Consider the following 15,162-nt stretch of genomic DNA (forward strand, 5'->3'; position numbering starts at 1 on the left):
ATACCCCTGGGGCTGCGGCTCCGGGGGGGGCCCGGCGGCCGGGGGGGGGGGCCGGGGGCCTCGCGCCCCTTCGCTTTGCCTCTTTTTCCTTCCTTTCGTTGTATTTTTTTTTGTTTGGTTTAATTAGTTCATTATTTTTATTATTTTTTTTAATGTTCATTTTTTTGCTTTCAGCAACCAAAGGCGGCGAGGAGGAGGGGGGGGGGGGGCGGTGGGATGCTGGTGGGGACCCCCCCCCCCTCCATATGTCCCCCCCCCCATGTGTGTCCCCCCCCCCCGCAGTGTGTCCGGGCGAGGCGTGAGGACGCAGTGGGGTGGGAGCTCAAAGGGGGGGGGGGGACCATGGGACCCCCCCCTCCTCTAAACGCTGCGAAATGGGGCTGGGGGCTGCCGCCGGGGGGGGGGCTGAGCCCGACTGCTCTCGTGGCAGGAATGGAACCGTGTGAATGTAGCTGTGCCCCCCCCGGGGGGACGCAGCCCCCCCCCATCCCCACCGGCTTCATCCTCGGGGGAGGGGGCCGGGCTTTTGCAGCCCCCCCCCGCCCCCCAGCCGCGCGCACCCCTAAAAAATCCAGAATTTGCCTTAAAACCCACGCGGCCGAGGACCGACGGGGGTCGTGATGAGCCGGGGGGGGGGCACGGGGGGGGCCTCGCTGCTGCTTGGCGCTGAGGAGACGCGGTCGGGGGTCGTGGCTCGGCCACCCGGGGGGGGCAGGTGCAGATGGGGGAGGGGGGGGCAATTTATTTTTTTTTTGGGGGGTGGGGGGGGGTCCCGAGGAGCCCCCCCCCCCCCCTCCCCTTTGGAGCTGCACGGCGCAGTATTGGTTTCTGCAAGGACAATGCAACGCAGGTAGCGGTAGTTTTAGCGTCGAGTTGAGGGGAAAAAAAAAAAAAAATCTATACGGAAAAATGGGGAAAAAAATGTGAAAATTGTAAAAAAAAAAAAAATTAAAAAAAAGGGGGTTAAGGATAGAAAAATTTCAGTTTAAAGCAAAAAATTAAAAAAAAAAAATAAATAAATGAGGAAATAAACATTTCTCACCCGTGACCGGAGCGGAGCAGCGGGGGCAGCGCGGCCCCCCCCGGCCGGGCCCCCCCCAGCCCGCGGGGCGTGGGGGGGGGCGTGGGGCGCGGGCGCCCCTCGGGCCGGGGCCACGCGCGCCGTGGGGAATCCCCCGTGGGGTCCCCGGATCCCTCCCCCCCCCCCGTTGCTGCCTTCGCCTGCGTGGAGGGGGGGGGGCCGCACCCCCCCCCCCCCCAAAAAAAAAAAAACAAAACATTAAAAACCCGCCCTCGGCAAGAAAAGCACCTTAGAAAATGTTAAAAAAGGCAAAAAAAGCAAAAAAAAAAAAAATCACGGATTCCCCCCCCACCCCTCCCCACGCACCCCGACCCCCCCCCAAGGAGGGAGGCTCGGGCCGGGGGGGGCAGGGAGCGCCCCTCCTTCCCCCCCCCCCCCCCGGGATATTTGCACTGCTCCGCTCTGCGCTGGGGGCCGCATCCTGCCCCCCCCGCGGCCCCCAGCCGAAGGGAATATGCAACCCCCCCCCGCCCACCACCCAGGCTGCCTGGGGGGGGGCTTGCTGGGGGGGGGGCCGGGGGCGGGGAGGGGGGGGCCGACCACTAATTTTTATTATTATTATTATTTTTGAACCCTTCGCCGTGATTTTTTTTTTCAGCCCCCCCCCTGGGGTGGCCACAATCAGCTCCGCCGGTGGTGGTGGGGGGGTCATCGCGGGGTGTCCCCCCCCCCAGGGGCTTGGGGACAGGTTTTTTTAGGGGGGGGGGACACAATCCCGCGCCGCCACAAGCCCAGGTCCCCTTGCCCGGGGCTCGCTCCGGTTCTCATGCACTACAGTCCCCGAGGGGGGGTTGTTTTTAGTACTCGTTTGCGTTGAAAAAGCGTTTAAAAAAAAAAAAATGGGGAAAAAAATACAAAAAAAAAATTCAAAAAAAAAAAAAAAAAGAAAGAAAAAGTCCTCGTGACCTATAAATAAATCCCTGTACATATATATATATATACACCCACATATATATATATGGGGCCGCAGGGCGGGGGGGGCGCGGGTCCCTGCGGGCCGACACGCAGTTAAGGTACTTTAAGTGGCAAAGTAAGGAATATATATATATATAAATATATATATATATATGTCTGCTGTTGTTGTTTGTTTGTTTTTTTCTTTTTTTTCCTTTTTTTTTTAATTTTTTTTTTCCGTTTGGTTTCGTTTCGTCCTCTCCGTTTGGAGCCGCTGCTCCCCGGCCCTCACCCACGGGCAGCACCCGCGGGCCGGGGATGGATGGATCTGGGGGGGGGGGGGGGGGTCGGGGAAATTTGGGGTGTGGGGAGGGGGGGTCGCAAAACAAAAAAAGAACAAAACTAACCGAAAGGCAAGAAAAGGCCCCAAAAAAAAGCGCGGCGGGGCCGCCGGCGGGCCCACGACGACACCAATACCAAAAATCCCACGCAGTGCCTCTCGCTCGCTGCCGGCCGCCCGCGCCCGCTTTTTTGGGGGGCTCCTTGCCCCCCCCCTCACCCCCCTCCCTTCACCCCCCCCCCCCCCATTGGGGTGACCCCCCCAGCTCCCCCCCCGCTCCCCGCGTCCCCCCCGTGCCGCTGCGGGGGGTGAGCTCAGCGGGGCGCCGCTGCCCCCCCCCGGCCCCACGCGTGCCCCCCCCCCCCTGCATGCTGCCCCCCCCCGGACCCCCGCTCGCCTCCCCGGAGCTTCTCGATATTTGATTACTCCATGTACACGAACGCAGCCCCCCCGCCGCGCCTGCCTCCATACAGCTCCCGAACGTGGCTAGGGAATTTTGTGGGTTTTTTTTTTTTTTTTTTTTTTTTGGTCATTTTTGGTCATTTTTTTTGGTTTTTGGTCATTTTTGGTTTTCGGTTGGATTTTTTTTTTTTTTCCGTTTCTTTTTTTTTTTTTTTTTTTTTTTCCGTTTCGTTTTTTTTTTTTTCGCCCCCCTCCCCTATGCAAAAAAAAAAAAAAAAAAAAGGAAAAAAAGGATTAAAAAAAAAAAAAGAGAGAGAAAAAAAAGACAAAAAAATAAAAAAGCGGAGGAAAAAAAAAAAGGAGAAAAGAGAAAAGTTTAAAAAAAAAAAAAGACGAAAAAATGTATAAAAATTAAACAAGCTATGCTTCAACTCCACGCCGCGTCCGCGCTTCCTTTGCCGCCCCCACGGGGGACACCGAGACACGCGTGGGGGCGCTGCGGGGCGGGGCGGGCACTGCCCCGGGGGGGTGCCGCCACCCGTGGGTGCCCTCGCCCCACGCAGGAGGTGGCGGCTCCCCGGGGACACGCGTGGGGACCACACTTGGTGGGGGGGACACGGGGTTGGGGCACCCACGGGTGACCCACGCGTGGGGTGCTGCCCCCCCCCCCACGTGACATCATCACCTCGTCCACGTGACCGCGCCACGCACCCTCATGACGTCACCCCACCCCTCCCGTGTCACCCAGGGGTCCCGTGGGGTCGGGGGGCACCCCCCACCCACCCACCCACCCCCCCGCCGCACCCACGCGTGGGTGGGCACGGCCCCATCCCCTCGCACAGCAACAGCAGAGACGGGAGGCGGGGTCGGACTGGCAGCTTTACTGCTGGGCTACAGCGGGGGGGCCGCCCACAGCCCCCCCCGTGGGCTCCCATCACGCGGCTCCCACGCGGGTCCCGGGGGCTGCCGTGGGGGGGCGCCGTCCTCGATCCATTCCCGCGGGGCCGGGCTCCAGGCCGGGCTTTGCGCTCAGCCGGGGCCTTTCGGCTCTCGGCGTCCCGCAAAACCCGGCGCGGATTCGCGGCCGCGGGTGGGCCGGAGCTCGCCCCACGCGTGTCACAGCGACGTGGCCTTGTTGTGCTCCCGCTCGTCCTCGCTGTCCCTGTCGGCCGCCGCGTTGCTGTAGGCGGCCTTCTCCAGCCTGCGGGGACGGGGACGGGGCCATCAGTGGGGCGCTGCCCCCATCCACCCCCCCCCCCCCACCCCACTCCCACGCGTGGGACCCCCCAGAGGGGAAACTGAGGCAGGGCTGGGGCTGGGCTGGTACCTGCCGATCGCCTGCGGCTCCTCAGGGGCTCCGTGCTTCCTGCGGGGGGACACGAGGGGACACGGGGGGGACATGAGGGGTCAGCACCGTGCCCTCCCCGCCCCCCTGTCCCGGGTGGGGGGCGCCGCTGCAGCCCCCCCCAGGTCCCCCCCGGCCCCCACCTGCGCATCCTGAGCTGCCAGAAGCGGTTGACGAGCAGCACCACGAAGACGATGAAGAGGAAGACGACGACGGCCGTGAGGCCAATGAGCCACGGCTGCCACTGCTTGGAGACCACGACTGCAGGGACGGGGACAGCCGTGGGGACGGGAAGGAGCCACAGGGACAGGGACAGGGATGGGGACAGGGACAGGAATAGGGACAGGGACAGGGATGGGATGGGGACAGGGATGGGGATGGGGAAGGGGACAGCGACAGGGAAAAGGACAGGGATGGGATGGGGACAGGGACAGGAATAGGGATGGGGATGGGGACAGCGATGGGGACATAACAATATGAATAGGGACAGGGACAGCATTGGGGATGGGGACAGGGATAGGGACAGCAATGGGGACAGAGACAGCAATAGGGGCAGGGATGGGAATGAGAACATCAACGAGGGCAGGGACAAGGACAGGGACAGGGATGGGGACAGGGACAGCAACAGGGACAGGGTTTGGGATGGGGACAGGGATAGGGACAGGGGAGCCCTGTGCCGCAGAGGACAGCACCCAACATCACAGGGTGTAGGGTCCTGAGCCCGGCACTGGGGGACACTGGGGGACACTGGGGTGCTGAGGCCCAGTGAGGTGACAAAGCCACCCCCGCCACAGCCAACCTGTCCCCGTGAGCACAGGGTGCCTGGCACGGGGTGGAGCAGTCACCCCCAAATTTTCCTGCTCTGCCCCCAGAATGGCTGCTGCCAGTGCCGGTGCGCGAGGCACTGGGCAGACTGGTCATACTGGGGAGGGCAGCGGGGTGCTGGTGGCACTTACTGTTCTGTCCCCGGGCGGTGGCAGCGAGGGTGAGCAGCAGCAGCAGCCCCAGGGGCTGCGGGGACCTCGGCATCGCGGGGCAGCGGAGGGGCCCGATCCTACAGCGCGCGTGGCACCGCTCCCTGCACCCGGGGCCAAGGGGCGGCTTTTATTGGGCTCAGGAGGACAAGTGCCACCGAGTGCCATGGCAACGCGGTGCCCTTAACCCCCGGGTGGTGGCACCTCCGCCCCGCTGTGCCACCAGCACCCGCCGGGACCCCCGGACACAGCACCAGGGGAACAGCACCCCCGGCACTGGGGAGACTGGGCGGACTGGGAGCAGCTGGGGAGATGCCCCTGGGGAACGTGGGAGCAGCGCAGTTTTGGGTGGAGAAGAGGCAGATTTGGGGCTTTGTCGGTGTTGTTTGGGAAGAGCGGCTTCACGCAGCAGGGGCAGGATTTGCCTGGTGGGTGCAGACGGACGGATGGACAGAGGGACGGGTGGGTGGGGGGCTGGACGGACGGACAGAGGGATGGGGCTTATCTCTCCCCGCTGCCCCCCACGTGCCCGGGGAGTGCTGGGTGCCATAACCGGGTAAATATTAATGCCCTTATCGCCCAGACCTTGGCAACGGCCGCGGGCGGCTCCGCTCTGCCTCGCTCCATCCTCGGGGAGAAAACAAACGGGGGCAGCACCCATGGGTGGGCTCTGTCGGGGCCCCCTCCCACTGCAACTCCCCGAGGGGGTGAAGAATCCCTGGGGACATTGGGTGGGGTCCCCAGCGAAGGGCTTTGCTTTAAGGCTGGGGGTCTGCACAGAGCAGCCCCCGCTCACGCTGCCCCCTCCCAGAGGCTCGGGGGTGCTTTGCCCCCACTCAGATCAGCTTTGGGGGCACCCCTGGGTGCTGCCGAGCCCTGCCCCATCCTGCAGGGCCCAGCTCTGGTGGGGGCCAAACCCCATCCTCAGCACACAGCCGGGTGTCTGCCTGTCCATCTGTCCATCTGTCTGTCCGTCCGGGTGTCTCCGTGTGTCTGTGCACGCCCCGAGGGTCTGCGCCCACACCCAGGGGCGCATCTGTGTCTGCGCCCCCCCAGCGCCCGCCTCTGTGTCCGTGCGTCCGTCTGTGTGTCCGTGTGTCCGAGCACATCCCGCACCAAGGGCCAAGGTCGGGGCGCCCCAGCGGGTCGGGGGGCAGGGGGGTTATTGGGGTGCGATGGCAGCTCCGAGCCGCGCGCGTTGGCACCACCGCGGTGCGGGGGGACGGGGCCGGAGCGGCGGGGAGGGGACGGGGGGGGCTTCGCAGCGGGGTCCCCCCTAGAAAAACCTCTTCTTGTGGGGGTCGGCGAAGGTGATGGAGCCGCGCGGGGCGGCGGAGAGCAGCCCCAGCGGGATGTCCATGCCGGGCAGAGCGCCGGCTCCTTCGCCCTGCGGCCTCTCCTCCGGCAGGGCCCCGTCCTCCTCCGGCCACTCCACCTCCAGCGCGCCGCCCTCGCCCATCACCGCCTTCTCCTCCTCCGGCTTGGGCCCGAACGCCCAATCTGCGGGGACAAAGACGGGGCCGTGGGCAGCGCCGTGGCACCCAGGGGGGGTCCCCAGCCCCGGAGCAATGCAGCAAAAACCTGAAGTGTGCCCAGCAGGCCTCATCCTGCACCGATTCGGGGAGAAAAATTCACCCCTTTGGCCAGCGGGGCCCTACCCTGTGCCCCAGCATCCCCATCGCCCCATTACCCCTCTGGGCTGGTTGGGGTCCCCCTCGCCCCCCACCCAGCCCCACGAGGACCCCATAGCTCAGCCCCATGTCCTTTCCCAGCCCCCCCTCCCCAGGGACTCACCAGCGAAGTCGTGCACCAGGTCCTTGATGAGGTGGCCCACGATGGCGTACGCCACCACCAGCACCAGGCTGGCCGCCATCACCAGGTAGACGACGTAGCGGGGCAGGCGGATGCTGTCCAGGGCGGGGGGCTTGTACTCCACGTAGAGCACCCCGTCCTCCTCGGGGGGGGCCTGCAGCAGCTGCCGTGGCACAGAGCCCCCCGGCAGGGCCATCGCCAGCTCCCCCCGTGCCCCAGCCCCGAGCCACCCGAGCCTCTGCCACGCGGGGGGATGCGGGGGACGAGCGGCATCAGGGTCCCCACGGCTCCCCCATGCCCCCCGTGCTCCTCTCACCAGCACAGAGGGCAGAGCAGCCGCGGGAAGGAGCTTAGTGCTGGTAATCCGGGCACAGCCCAGGCGAGCTCAGCGTGGGGGGGTGCAAGAAGTGTCCAAGGTGGCTGGGGGGGTCCCCAAAATCCCCCCCTCACATGGCACTGCAGGGACCCGCGTCCCCTTGTGAGCGGGGAATCAGCTGCAGAGCTGGGGAGTCCCCGAAGGCAGGGAGGGGAGGGACACCCCCAGCTCGGGCACACTCCCCCTCCCGGCTAAATCCCCCTGCAGGCCCCGAATCCCCCGAGCAGATGGCACCAAGTCCTTGACAGGGCCCAGCACCGCCCCAAAGCGCTGCCCTCAGCACCGGGGCTGGCGGCCAGGAGGGGACCTGCAGCAGTCCCGGCACCCCGGGTCCCATCTGGGTCCCCCTCCAGCACCCAAAAAGAGCTGGAAAAACCCCAATCCCTTCCCGGGGTGGGATCGCCAGGGAGGGATGGAGGTGCCTGCGATGCCGGAGCCGGTGCCAAGGCAGGGCTCTGCGCCCAGGCCCTCCTCCCCGCGCACGTCCCGGCTCTGCTGCGCCCAGGCCAGATCCCGGCCGCAAAAATGCCGCCTTCGTTCCAATTCGGGCTTAAAAGGCACTTGGAGGAGTTGAGGTTTTTTTGCAGGCAGGCGGGAGGAGATGGGGGAGGGGGGAGCAGAGGCAAAAATTTGGCATCGCTCCTGCCTGGGCTGCGTGATTCACTGATGGAAAATCAGCGCCGGGAAGCAGGGAGCAAGGGTTGGAGGAGCCCCGTGTGATAACGGGGGCCGAGCACGCCGGGGAGCGCCCGGCACACCGAAACCTGAACTCCCGTGGGGCACCGACAGCGGGGCACGAGGGAAACGGCGCGGCCCCCGCCCCACGTCCCTGTCCCCAGCACCCACAGGGGTCACGGGTGGGCACAGCGGCGCCCCGAGGCCCGGCGGTGCTGCCCCAAAGCCGCCTGCCACCCGCGGTCTGCGCGGGGCGGAGGGAGCGAGGCGAGAAGCCACACGACAGCCGGCGCCTCTGCACGGGTGTGAAACCAGCAGCTGGCTGTCAGCAGCGCAGAGGAACCGAGGTCTGGCAGCTGGGGGCCCCCATCCTCTACCTCACACCCACACCGCGGCGCTCAGGCACCCATCTGGCTCCTGGCCACCAAAATCGTGGTGCCACAGAGCAACGGCCACGGGGTCCTGAGCTGGAACGGACTGGGACCACGCTGGGGCTCCCCGCTCCCTCCCTGCCCCATCACAGAGCCCTGGGGACGCCGCAGCAGGGGGGGAGCATCGGTTTTGGGGACTGCGAGGATCGAGCCCGAGTGACTCACGCAGAGACTTTGGTCAAGGGGAGCGGTGCCGGCAGCAGGAGGCTGGCACGGACACCCCACGCGGCAGCACCGTGAGGACTCCGGGCACGGCTCAGCCCACGGGGGCTGTGAAGGCAGCCCCAGGGACCCCCAAATGGGGCTGGACCCCGCGGGGTCGAATCACGGCTCTGCTCACGCCGGTACCCATGGCCGGGCGGTGCTTTATTTCCTCCCAGCCCCACGCGCGCTCGGGGGATTTGGGTGCTGGGTGCTGGCAGCAGGCGGCAGCCGCCGCCCTCCGGCTCTGCTTCAACACGGGGGAAGTCCAGGCAGGCTCTGCCTCACCCCGTCAGCCCTCACTGCGCTGCCATTCCCCACAGAAAGAAAAACCGTGGCCAAATCTTCCAAGCCTTGCCACGGAACAAGCCCCATCCCAGGGCAAAGGCTGCCGCAGTGCAGAGCCAGCCTGCCCCGACAGGAGAGGCCAAACCCACAGCGCCCCGGCAGCTGCCGAGGGAAGGAGGGCCCCGGCTCGGCACCAACACCGAGGGCAATTCCGAGGCTCTGCACGGCTCCAACCTACAGGAGCGAGCGCCCGAAGCCAGCCCCGACCCCTCCGGCGAAGCTCAGGTGGGGAAGGCAGAGCCCACGCGCCCCGAGCCGCCGCGATGGGCTGCAACACGCAGCGAGAGCCCACCCGCTGCGAGCCCCCAGACAAGGGGAAGGGGCAGACGCAAGAAACGGGGGGGCAAGCAGCAGCTCAGCCTGGATTTGGATGCAGAAAGCAGCTGTATTGGTGCCAGACAGCAAACCCAGTTCCGCCTCCGCCGGCCGGGCACGGAGCCGTGCCCGCGGAGGCCGTCGGGGAAGCGCGCCCGGGGGAAGGAGGCGGCGCGCCCGGCCGGGCTCAGGCCTGCAGCTTGCAGAGCCCGTCGGCGTACTGGAACTGGGAGCCGTTCTCGTACTCGTACATGTCCAGCGCCACCTCGCAGCTCTCCCGCACCACCCGCTCCTCGTCCCGGGCGAAGGCGCGCAGGGTCTCCAGGCAGGAGGGGTGGGCGATGGCGCCCAGGGCCTCGGCGCACTCGTGCCTCACCATGGGGCTCTCGGTGCGGCTGCGCAGCGCGGCCGTCAGCTGCGGCACGCAGGCCTCGTCCTGCATCTGGCCCAGCACGTAGCCGATCTCGTGGCGGAACAGGGCGCTGCCGGCCTGGAGCCCTGCGGGGAGGAGGAGAGAGTGAGTCCCCAGAGCTGGCCGCGGTGCCGACCTGACCCCCACCCAAACGCTGTGGGGCAGGGGGAGGCGTGGGGCGGTCGGATGGGGCTGGGAGCCCACAGCTGCCTCTCTCCTGATCCGTGGGGCTCTGGGGGCAGGGTCTCGCGCTGCTCCCTCTCCCTGTGTTGCCCAGCCATGAGGACAGCAGTGCCCCACGTGTGTAGCAGCCCGCCCGTGCTGCAGAGGAAGCCCTGCAGGGCTGGGAAGCCGTGAGATGAGGTCCCAGAGCCCTGCACACCTCAGCCGGTGGCAGCAGCATGCCCTCAGCTCACAGCAGGTGGCCGGAGGGCATCGACCACTGCCCTGGGGCAGCAGAGAGGGACCAACAGGGTCTGGGGCTGCGCTCTGCCCCTTCTCTGGCCAGGACACATTCACGCCCTCTCCAGAACAATCTCTGGAGTCCAGGATGAGGCTGGGTGGCCTCAGACCTTCCAGGAGAGACAAAACAGGTCCCTGGCACCAGAAACCACCAGCTCAGACCAGCAAACCCCCCGCCAGTTACAGGCTGCGCCCTCTCTGCGAGCGAACAGCGGGGAAGGCAGCTCTAGAAGCAGCAGCTCAAGGAGCCGCACAGCTCTGGATTTAGGCAAGGCCAATCCTGGATTAACCCGCAGAGAGGAGGCAGCGGGCGGCCCCAGCCGGGCCCTTACCGTCCGCCAGGGCCAGCACGGCGTCCCGGCCGCCCAGGTTGCGCAGGGCGAACATGGCTCGGTAGCGGTCGAAGAGCGGGCGCGCCTCGTCCAGGAGGGCTTCGCGCAGCTTGGCCACGTCCCTCTCCTCAGCAGGGGGAGCGGGATCCACCGACTGGTAGGGGCTGGTGCTCGGCTCCTCGCCGTGCTCCTGCAGCCACTCCAGCCTCTTGACGGCCAGCTGGCACGTCTCTGCCACCTGTGGGGACGAGGAGGACGCGGCCCGGGATGCGGGACGGCCCCGAGCAGTGCAGGGAGCACAGCGCAGTGACCGCCTGCTGCTGGCATCGCTCCCAGCCCACCCCCAGACTCACCTCAACCACGGGGTCCTCCGAGTACTGCTTCAGGACATCCAGCACCGCAGGGTTCCCGATGGCACCCAGGGCTTCACCTGCAGGAAAAAGACACCAGCAGGCAGCGGGGTGTCCCCGGGAGGCGTCAGGGTGGGGGCAGCCCCACCGTGCTCCCTGGCAGGGCCTCTCCCCGCCCCACAGCGGGACCACAAGCCTGACGCCGACCCCACAGACCTGACACCGCCACCCCAACACCACAAACAGCCCCACAAAGGGGCACGGGGAGGGGGCTGCGCGGGGCCCGTACCCGCCTCGTGCCGCACCATGGGCTCCTGGCGGGCGTCGCGCAGCACGGCCAGCAGCACGGGGATGGCGGCCTCGTCCCGCATCTGGCCCAGGCAGTACGCCAGCTCATGCTTCAGCAGCTCCGAGCCGTCCCCGAAGGCGCGGCCGATGCAGGCCACGGCCTCGGGGCCGCCCAGGCCGCGCAGGGTGAAGAGGGCCCGGAACCGGGCGGGCAGCGGCTGGGCCGCGTCCAGCAGCGTGCGGCCCACGGCGGCCACCTGCTCCTCCGTCACCATGGCTCCCGCTCCCGCTGCTCCGGCCCCGTCAGGCTCCTGCGGACCGGGAAAGGGCTCAGAGGGGCCGCGGGCTCGGTCCCGGTGCACCGGGAGGGAGAGGGAGGGGGTGGGGGGTGGGGGGGGGGGCCCGGAACGCAGCGGGCGGGTCCCGGCGCCGCCCGGACCCGGAAGCGGAACGGACCCGCAGCGCCGCCGCCGCCGGGCCCCGCACTCACCGCGCGCCGCCATGCTGCGCCCCCACGTGACCGCGCGGCCGCTCCCACCCGGAGCTCCGCGCGCAGGGGGAGCCGGGCCCGCGCACAGCGCGCGTGCGCACGGAGCCGTCTCGCCAACCCCTCCCTGCCCCCCCCCAGCCCCGCCCCGCCGGGTGGGAGCGGCCGGGGGAAGGGGAGGGAGGGGGAGGGGGAAGAGGTGGGCAGCGCTGGCGCATGCGCAGTGCGGGGGGGGGGGGGGGCGAGTGGGGGCGGGGAGGGCTGGGGAGCGCCCTGGGGGTGTGGGGTGACCATGGGGGGGGGGGGGGGGGGGGGGGGCGGCCCCACACGGCCCCACACGGCCCCACACGGCCCCACACGGCCTCTGGGCTCCCCACAGGGTGGCCTCATAAACCTTGGGCTGCCCCACTGCCCCCCAGGGGTGCCCCCCAGGGCGGCCCCATAGTCCCTGAGCTGCCCCAGTGCCCCCCATGGGTACCCAGGTGCCCCCCAGGGCTACCTCACAGCCCCCTAGGCCTGCCCCATAGCCCCTGAGCTGCCCCACTGCCCCCTAGGCCTGCCCCAGTGCCCCCCAGGGCTCCCCCACTGCCCCCCAAGGCAGCCCCATAGTCCCTCAGCTGCCCCACTGCCCCCCAGAGCTGCCCCCCGGGGCTATCCCATAGTCCCTGAGCTGCCCCAGTGCCACCCAGGGGGGCCCAGGTACCCCCCAGGGCTACCCCCCAGTTCCCTAGGGCTTTCCCATAGCCCCTGAGCTGTCCCAATGCCCCCAGCACTGCCCCATAGTCCCAGCGCTGCCCCCAGTCCCAGCCCAGCACTCTCCCCATTTCACCCCCCAGCCGTGCCATACACCCACCCGTGCACCGTTCTGCTCCCAGTTCGGCCCCCAGTCCCCGAGGGGCACCCAGCATCCCTGCCGCCAGCGTGCGGGACCCTCCTGCAGGGCAATTCCCACCCCCCTGCCACTGTCCCGAGGTGAACGTGCTCCCCACCGCGCCTTCACACCCACCCCTCTCCCGGGACCCCAATCTGCTGCTGGGCCCCACAGATGTGAAAATGGGGCAGGCTGCAAATGGGCCCCATATGACACCGACGGCACCACCAGCGAGCAGCCTGCAGCGCTCCGGGTGCCGGGAGGGCGAGAATTTGGGGTCAGGGCCAAGGCGGGGAGGGGGCGGCTGCCCTGCTGCCTCTGCTCACTGCTCCCCGAGCCCAGAGGCGGCGGGCCCGTCCCCAAGGGAAGGCTGGCACTGCCCGACGTGCCCGTGCCGCTCCCCCGCCTACCACCTGCAGCCGAAATGCTGAGGGAGGTGTCTGCGCGCCGGCAGCTGGCTCTGCCCTGGCACAGTGAGGCGAGGCGGTGTGCCATGGGGCTGAGCCGCGGTGTGATTTCTCAGCCGACAGCGGGCAGAGCCGCGTGCTGCCCCGCACACCGGGGCTGGGATCAGGGTCAGGAGGCGCTGGGCAGCGGGACGGGGCGCAGACCCCCAGCCCAAAGCCCCAGCCCAGCAGAGCCAGAGCTGGGGGTTGCAGATGTGGTTCCCTTCCCCACCAGTGCCAGCCTCCGGCCAGTTGCTGCTCTGCCCCGTTTCCCTTTCCCTCCCAGGCACGTTCACACAACAGGATTCGTACCTTCAGGGGGGTTCTGCCTTCCTCGAGTCCCCTCCTGAGCTCCTCCCGACACAGGGGCCATGGCAAAGAGACCTGCTGCAGCCAGGCCCCGTCAGCAGCCGGCGTTTATCCGCACCGGGACAACCCCACAGCCCTCTCCGCAGCCAGACCGTGATCCCCGCTTTATTTACACAGCACAGAGCACGTCACAAGATCGATTGGATCCCAGGAGAGAGCACGGGGGTGAAATACATCCCGCTGCCTGCACCCACAGGAACAAAACCAGCAGGAGCCAACGGGCCGGTGCGGCAGTCCTGACCGAGCAGCCCGGTACCGGTGGGCCAGCGTTGGGGACGTCCACCGGAGCCCGGGGAGGTGCACGGCCACATCCCTGCTGCCATCAGCCCTCCCCGCAGCTCTCGAAGTACTGGCACATCAGCTCACGCACCTGCTCGGCCCGGCCGTCCTCCATGGCGGCGGGCGCGGGCTGGCAGGGCTTGGGCAGCTCGGTGGGTTCGGTGCCCTCCAGCCACTCCTCGTTGAAGGGGTTGTCGTGCGCCTCGCAGACGTTGTGCAGGATGCAGCAGGCGAGGACGAGGGTGGGCAGCAGCTCCAGGCTGCAGTCGTCGCACTTGAGGAGGATCTGCCAGCGAGCCTTGAGGCGCAGGAAGGCGTTCTCGATCACGCTGTGCGCCCGCTTGAGGCGGTAGTTGAACTGCAGCTGCCGCTGGGTGAGGTTCTCATCCTCCTGGTAGGGCTTGAGGATCCAGTCCTGCAGCGGGTAGGTGGCGTCGCCCAGCAGCACGTACTTCTGTGCCTTCCCCATGAAGTCCTTGGGCGGGTTGGGGCACAGCCGGCCCTCCTTGGCCAGCACCCACAGCCTGGAGCTCTCCAGGACCGCGCTGTTCTCCATGCTGCCGGGGAAGGCGGTGGAGACGTCCCAAAATTGGCCCAGCCCGTCCACGGTGGCCTGGGTGAGGATGGAGTGCCAGCCCTGGCCGTTGCAGTAGTCGGCGCTGAGGCGCAGCGGGGGGTTGATGGGGAGGTGGAGGCTGTCCAGGGCGCCGATGCAGTGGGGGAAGCCCCAGCGGGCGCGGAAGATGCGCACCATGTTCTCCAGCTCCTTCTCGTTGGGCAGCCGCAGGTAGAGGGGCTTCAGCAGCAGGACCACAGCGTAGCTCACCTCCCGCACGCACGTCTGCACCGTGGAGGGCCCCACGCCGAAGAGCGGGCTCAGAGTCTGGTACTCCACGTTGGTGGCCAGGTGCCACAGGGCCACGGCCACCCGCTTCTCCAGGGGCAGCGCGGGGTGGAAGTGGGCGCTGTGAGGAGCCAGCCCCGGCCGCAGCCGGTTGCAGACGTAGAAGAAAGTCTCCCGGGACATCCGGAACTTCTCCAGCCAGTCCTGGGGACCGAACTCCTTCAGGACCACCCGCTCCCACCAGTCCGCGCCCCGCACGCTGGGCCAGGCGCGGGGGTAGAAGTAGCAGCTGGTTCTCCTCCGGCGAGCGATCAGGAGCTGCAAGGCAGCAGGGAGGCCACGGGGGCATGAGGTGGCCGTTTCCCACCCCAAATTCCCCAAAGCCACGTTGTTTTATCCCTCCGAGGAGGACGCAGCTCAAGGACCTCGAGGGGCGCGGGGCAGGGAGGCCGCCTGGTGGCTCCAGGCTGGCAGAACCTGGGTCCAATTTTCCTGTTTTTGGGAAACCCCATCCTAAAGCCACCAAACAGCAGCCGTGAGGCTGGACAAGGGGCCCAGGTTGCACCGAGGAGCATTGTGGAGGAGCCTCCTTTTGGGGCCGTCAGCGTGTTTGGGCTTTCGCTGTGTTTGTTCTTTCTGAGGAGTGTTTTTGACTTTCCTGCAGCAGAGCCAACCACAGGCCCGCCAGTTACTGAAGGGGCACCGAGCCCCCCGTGCTCCTGGCTCTCCCACGGGAATTGTCTCAGTTTCAAAACGCTAAAAACCAGCTTTAAGCTAAAATGGAGCTTTTTTTATTATTTTTTTTGGCCTTCCTCAGCAGCTGCTCCA

At 67.1% G+C, this 15,162-nt stretch overlaps 4 protein-coding genes across 5 annotated transcripts in view; all 4 read right to left on the bottom strand.

The window, feature by feature from the left end:
- Positions 1-3,565: 3,565 nt before the first annotated feature.
- On the bottom strand, positions 3,566-5,421 carry SMIM24 (small integral membrane protein 24). Its single transcript, XM_082780335.1, has 4 exons — positions 5,019-5,421; positions 4,206-4,323; positions 4,045-4,083; positions 3,566-3,918 (listed from the first exon to the last, which is right to left on the bottom strand). Exons 1-4 carry the CDS (start codon positions 5,089-5,091, stop codon positions 3,834-3,836), a joined length of 315 nt encoding a protein of 104 aa, XP_082636461.1. The 5' UTR covers positions 5,092-5,421; the 3' UTR covers positions 3,566-3,833.
- Positions 5,422-6,155: 734 nt separating this feature from the next.
- Positions 6,156-7,113, bottom strand: SMIM44 (small integral membrane protein 44). Its single transcript, XM_082779749.1, has 2 exons — positions 6,831-7,113; positions 6,156-6,536 (listed from the first exon to the last, which is right to left on the bottom strand). The coding sequence occupies exons 1-2, from the start codon at positions 7,042-7,044 to the stop codon at positions 6,313-6,315; spliced, it is 438 nt and encodes a 145-aa protein (XP_082635875.1). The 5' UTR covers positions 7,045-7,113; the 3' UTR covers positions 6,156-6,312.
- A 2,127-nt stretch (positions 7,114-9,240) lies between these two features.
- On the bottom strand, positions 9,241-13,288 carry DOHH (deoxyhypusine hydroxylase). Of its 2 annotated transcripts, none has more exons than XM_082779849.1 (5): positions 13,155-13,288; positions 11,040-11,349; positions 10,754-10,830; positions 10,401-10,638; positions 9,241-9,692 (listed from the first exon to the last, which is right to left on the bottom strand). In XM_082779849.1, the coding sequence occupies exons 2-5, from the start codon at positions 11,311-11,313 to the stop codon at positions 9,382-9,384; spliced, it is 900 nt and encodes a 299-aa protein (XP_082635975.1). In that variant the 5' UTR covers positions 11,314-11,349; positions 13,155-13,288; the 3' UTR covers positions 9,241-9,381. The 2 variants fall into 2 exon arrangements, with proteins under 2 accessions (XP_082635975.1, XP_082635976.1); XM_082779850.1 differs by lacking the exon at positions 13,155-13,288 and adding an exon at positions 11,529-11,599.
- Positions 13,289-13,306: 18 nt separating this feature from the next.
- LOC309887849 (uncharacterized protein) overlaps positions 13,307-15,162 on the bottom strand; it is a 3,450-nt gene continuing 1,594 nt past the window's right edge. Inside the window, exon 2 of the mRNA XM_082779848.1 lies at positions 13,307-14,652. Within this exon, the coding sequence (XP_082635974.1) occupies positions 13,534-14,652 (1,119 nt within the window). The 3' untranslated portion in view covers positions 13,307-13,533. The remainder of the gene's footprint in view (positions 14,653-15,162) is intronic.

Source organism: Aythya marila (genome assembly GCF_965140915.1).
Source record: "Aythya marila genome assembly, chromosome: 27".
In the NCBI taxonomy this organism is placed as follows: domain Eukaryota; kingdom Metazoa; phylum Chordata; class Aves; order Anseriformes; family Anatidae; genus Aythya; species Aythya marila.

Excerpts from the sequence above, each read along its gene's own strand:
- SMIM24 (XM_082780335.1), bottom strand. The coding sequence starts at position 5,091 with ATGCCGAGGTCCCCGCAGCCCCTGGGGCTGCTGCTGCTGCTCACCCTC. Across the intron at positions 4,324-5,018 it reads CACCGCCCGGGGACAGAACA|TCGTGGTCTCCAAGCAGTGG; the intron begins GTAAGTGCCACC and ends CCGTCCCTGCAG. Across the intron at positions 3,919-4,044 it reads GAGCCGCAGGCGATCGGCAG|GCTGGAGAAGGCCGCCTACA; the intron begins GTACCAGCCCAG and ends CCGTCCCCGCAG.
- SMIM44 (XM_082779749.1), bottom strand. The coding sequence starts at position 7,044 with ATGGCCCTGCCGGGGGGCTCTGTGCCACGGCAGCTGCTGCAGGCCCCC. Across the intron at positions 6,537-6,830 it reads CCTGGTGCACGACTTCGCTG|ATTGGGCGTTCGGGCCCAAG; the intron begins GTGAGTCCCTGG and ends TTGTCCCCGCAG.
- DOHH (XM_082779849.1), bottom strand. The coding sequence starts at position 11,313 with ATGGTGACGGAGGAGCAGGTGGCCGCCGTGGGCCGCACGCTGCTGGAC. Across the intron at positions 10,831-11,039 it reads CATGGTGCGGCACGAGGCGG|GTGAAGCCCTGGGTGCCATC; the intron begins GTACGGGCCCCG and ends TTTTTCCTGCAG. Across the intron at positions 10,639-10,753 it reads CGGAGGACCCCGTGGTTGAG|GTGGCAGAGACGTGCCAGCT; the intron begins GTGAGTCTGGGG and ends TCGTCCCCACAG.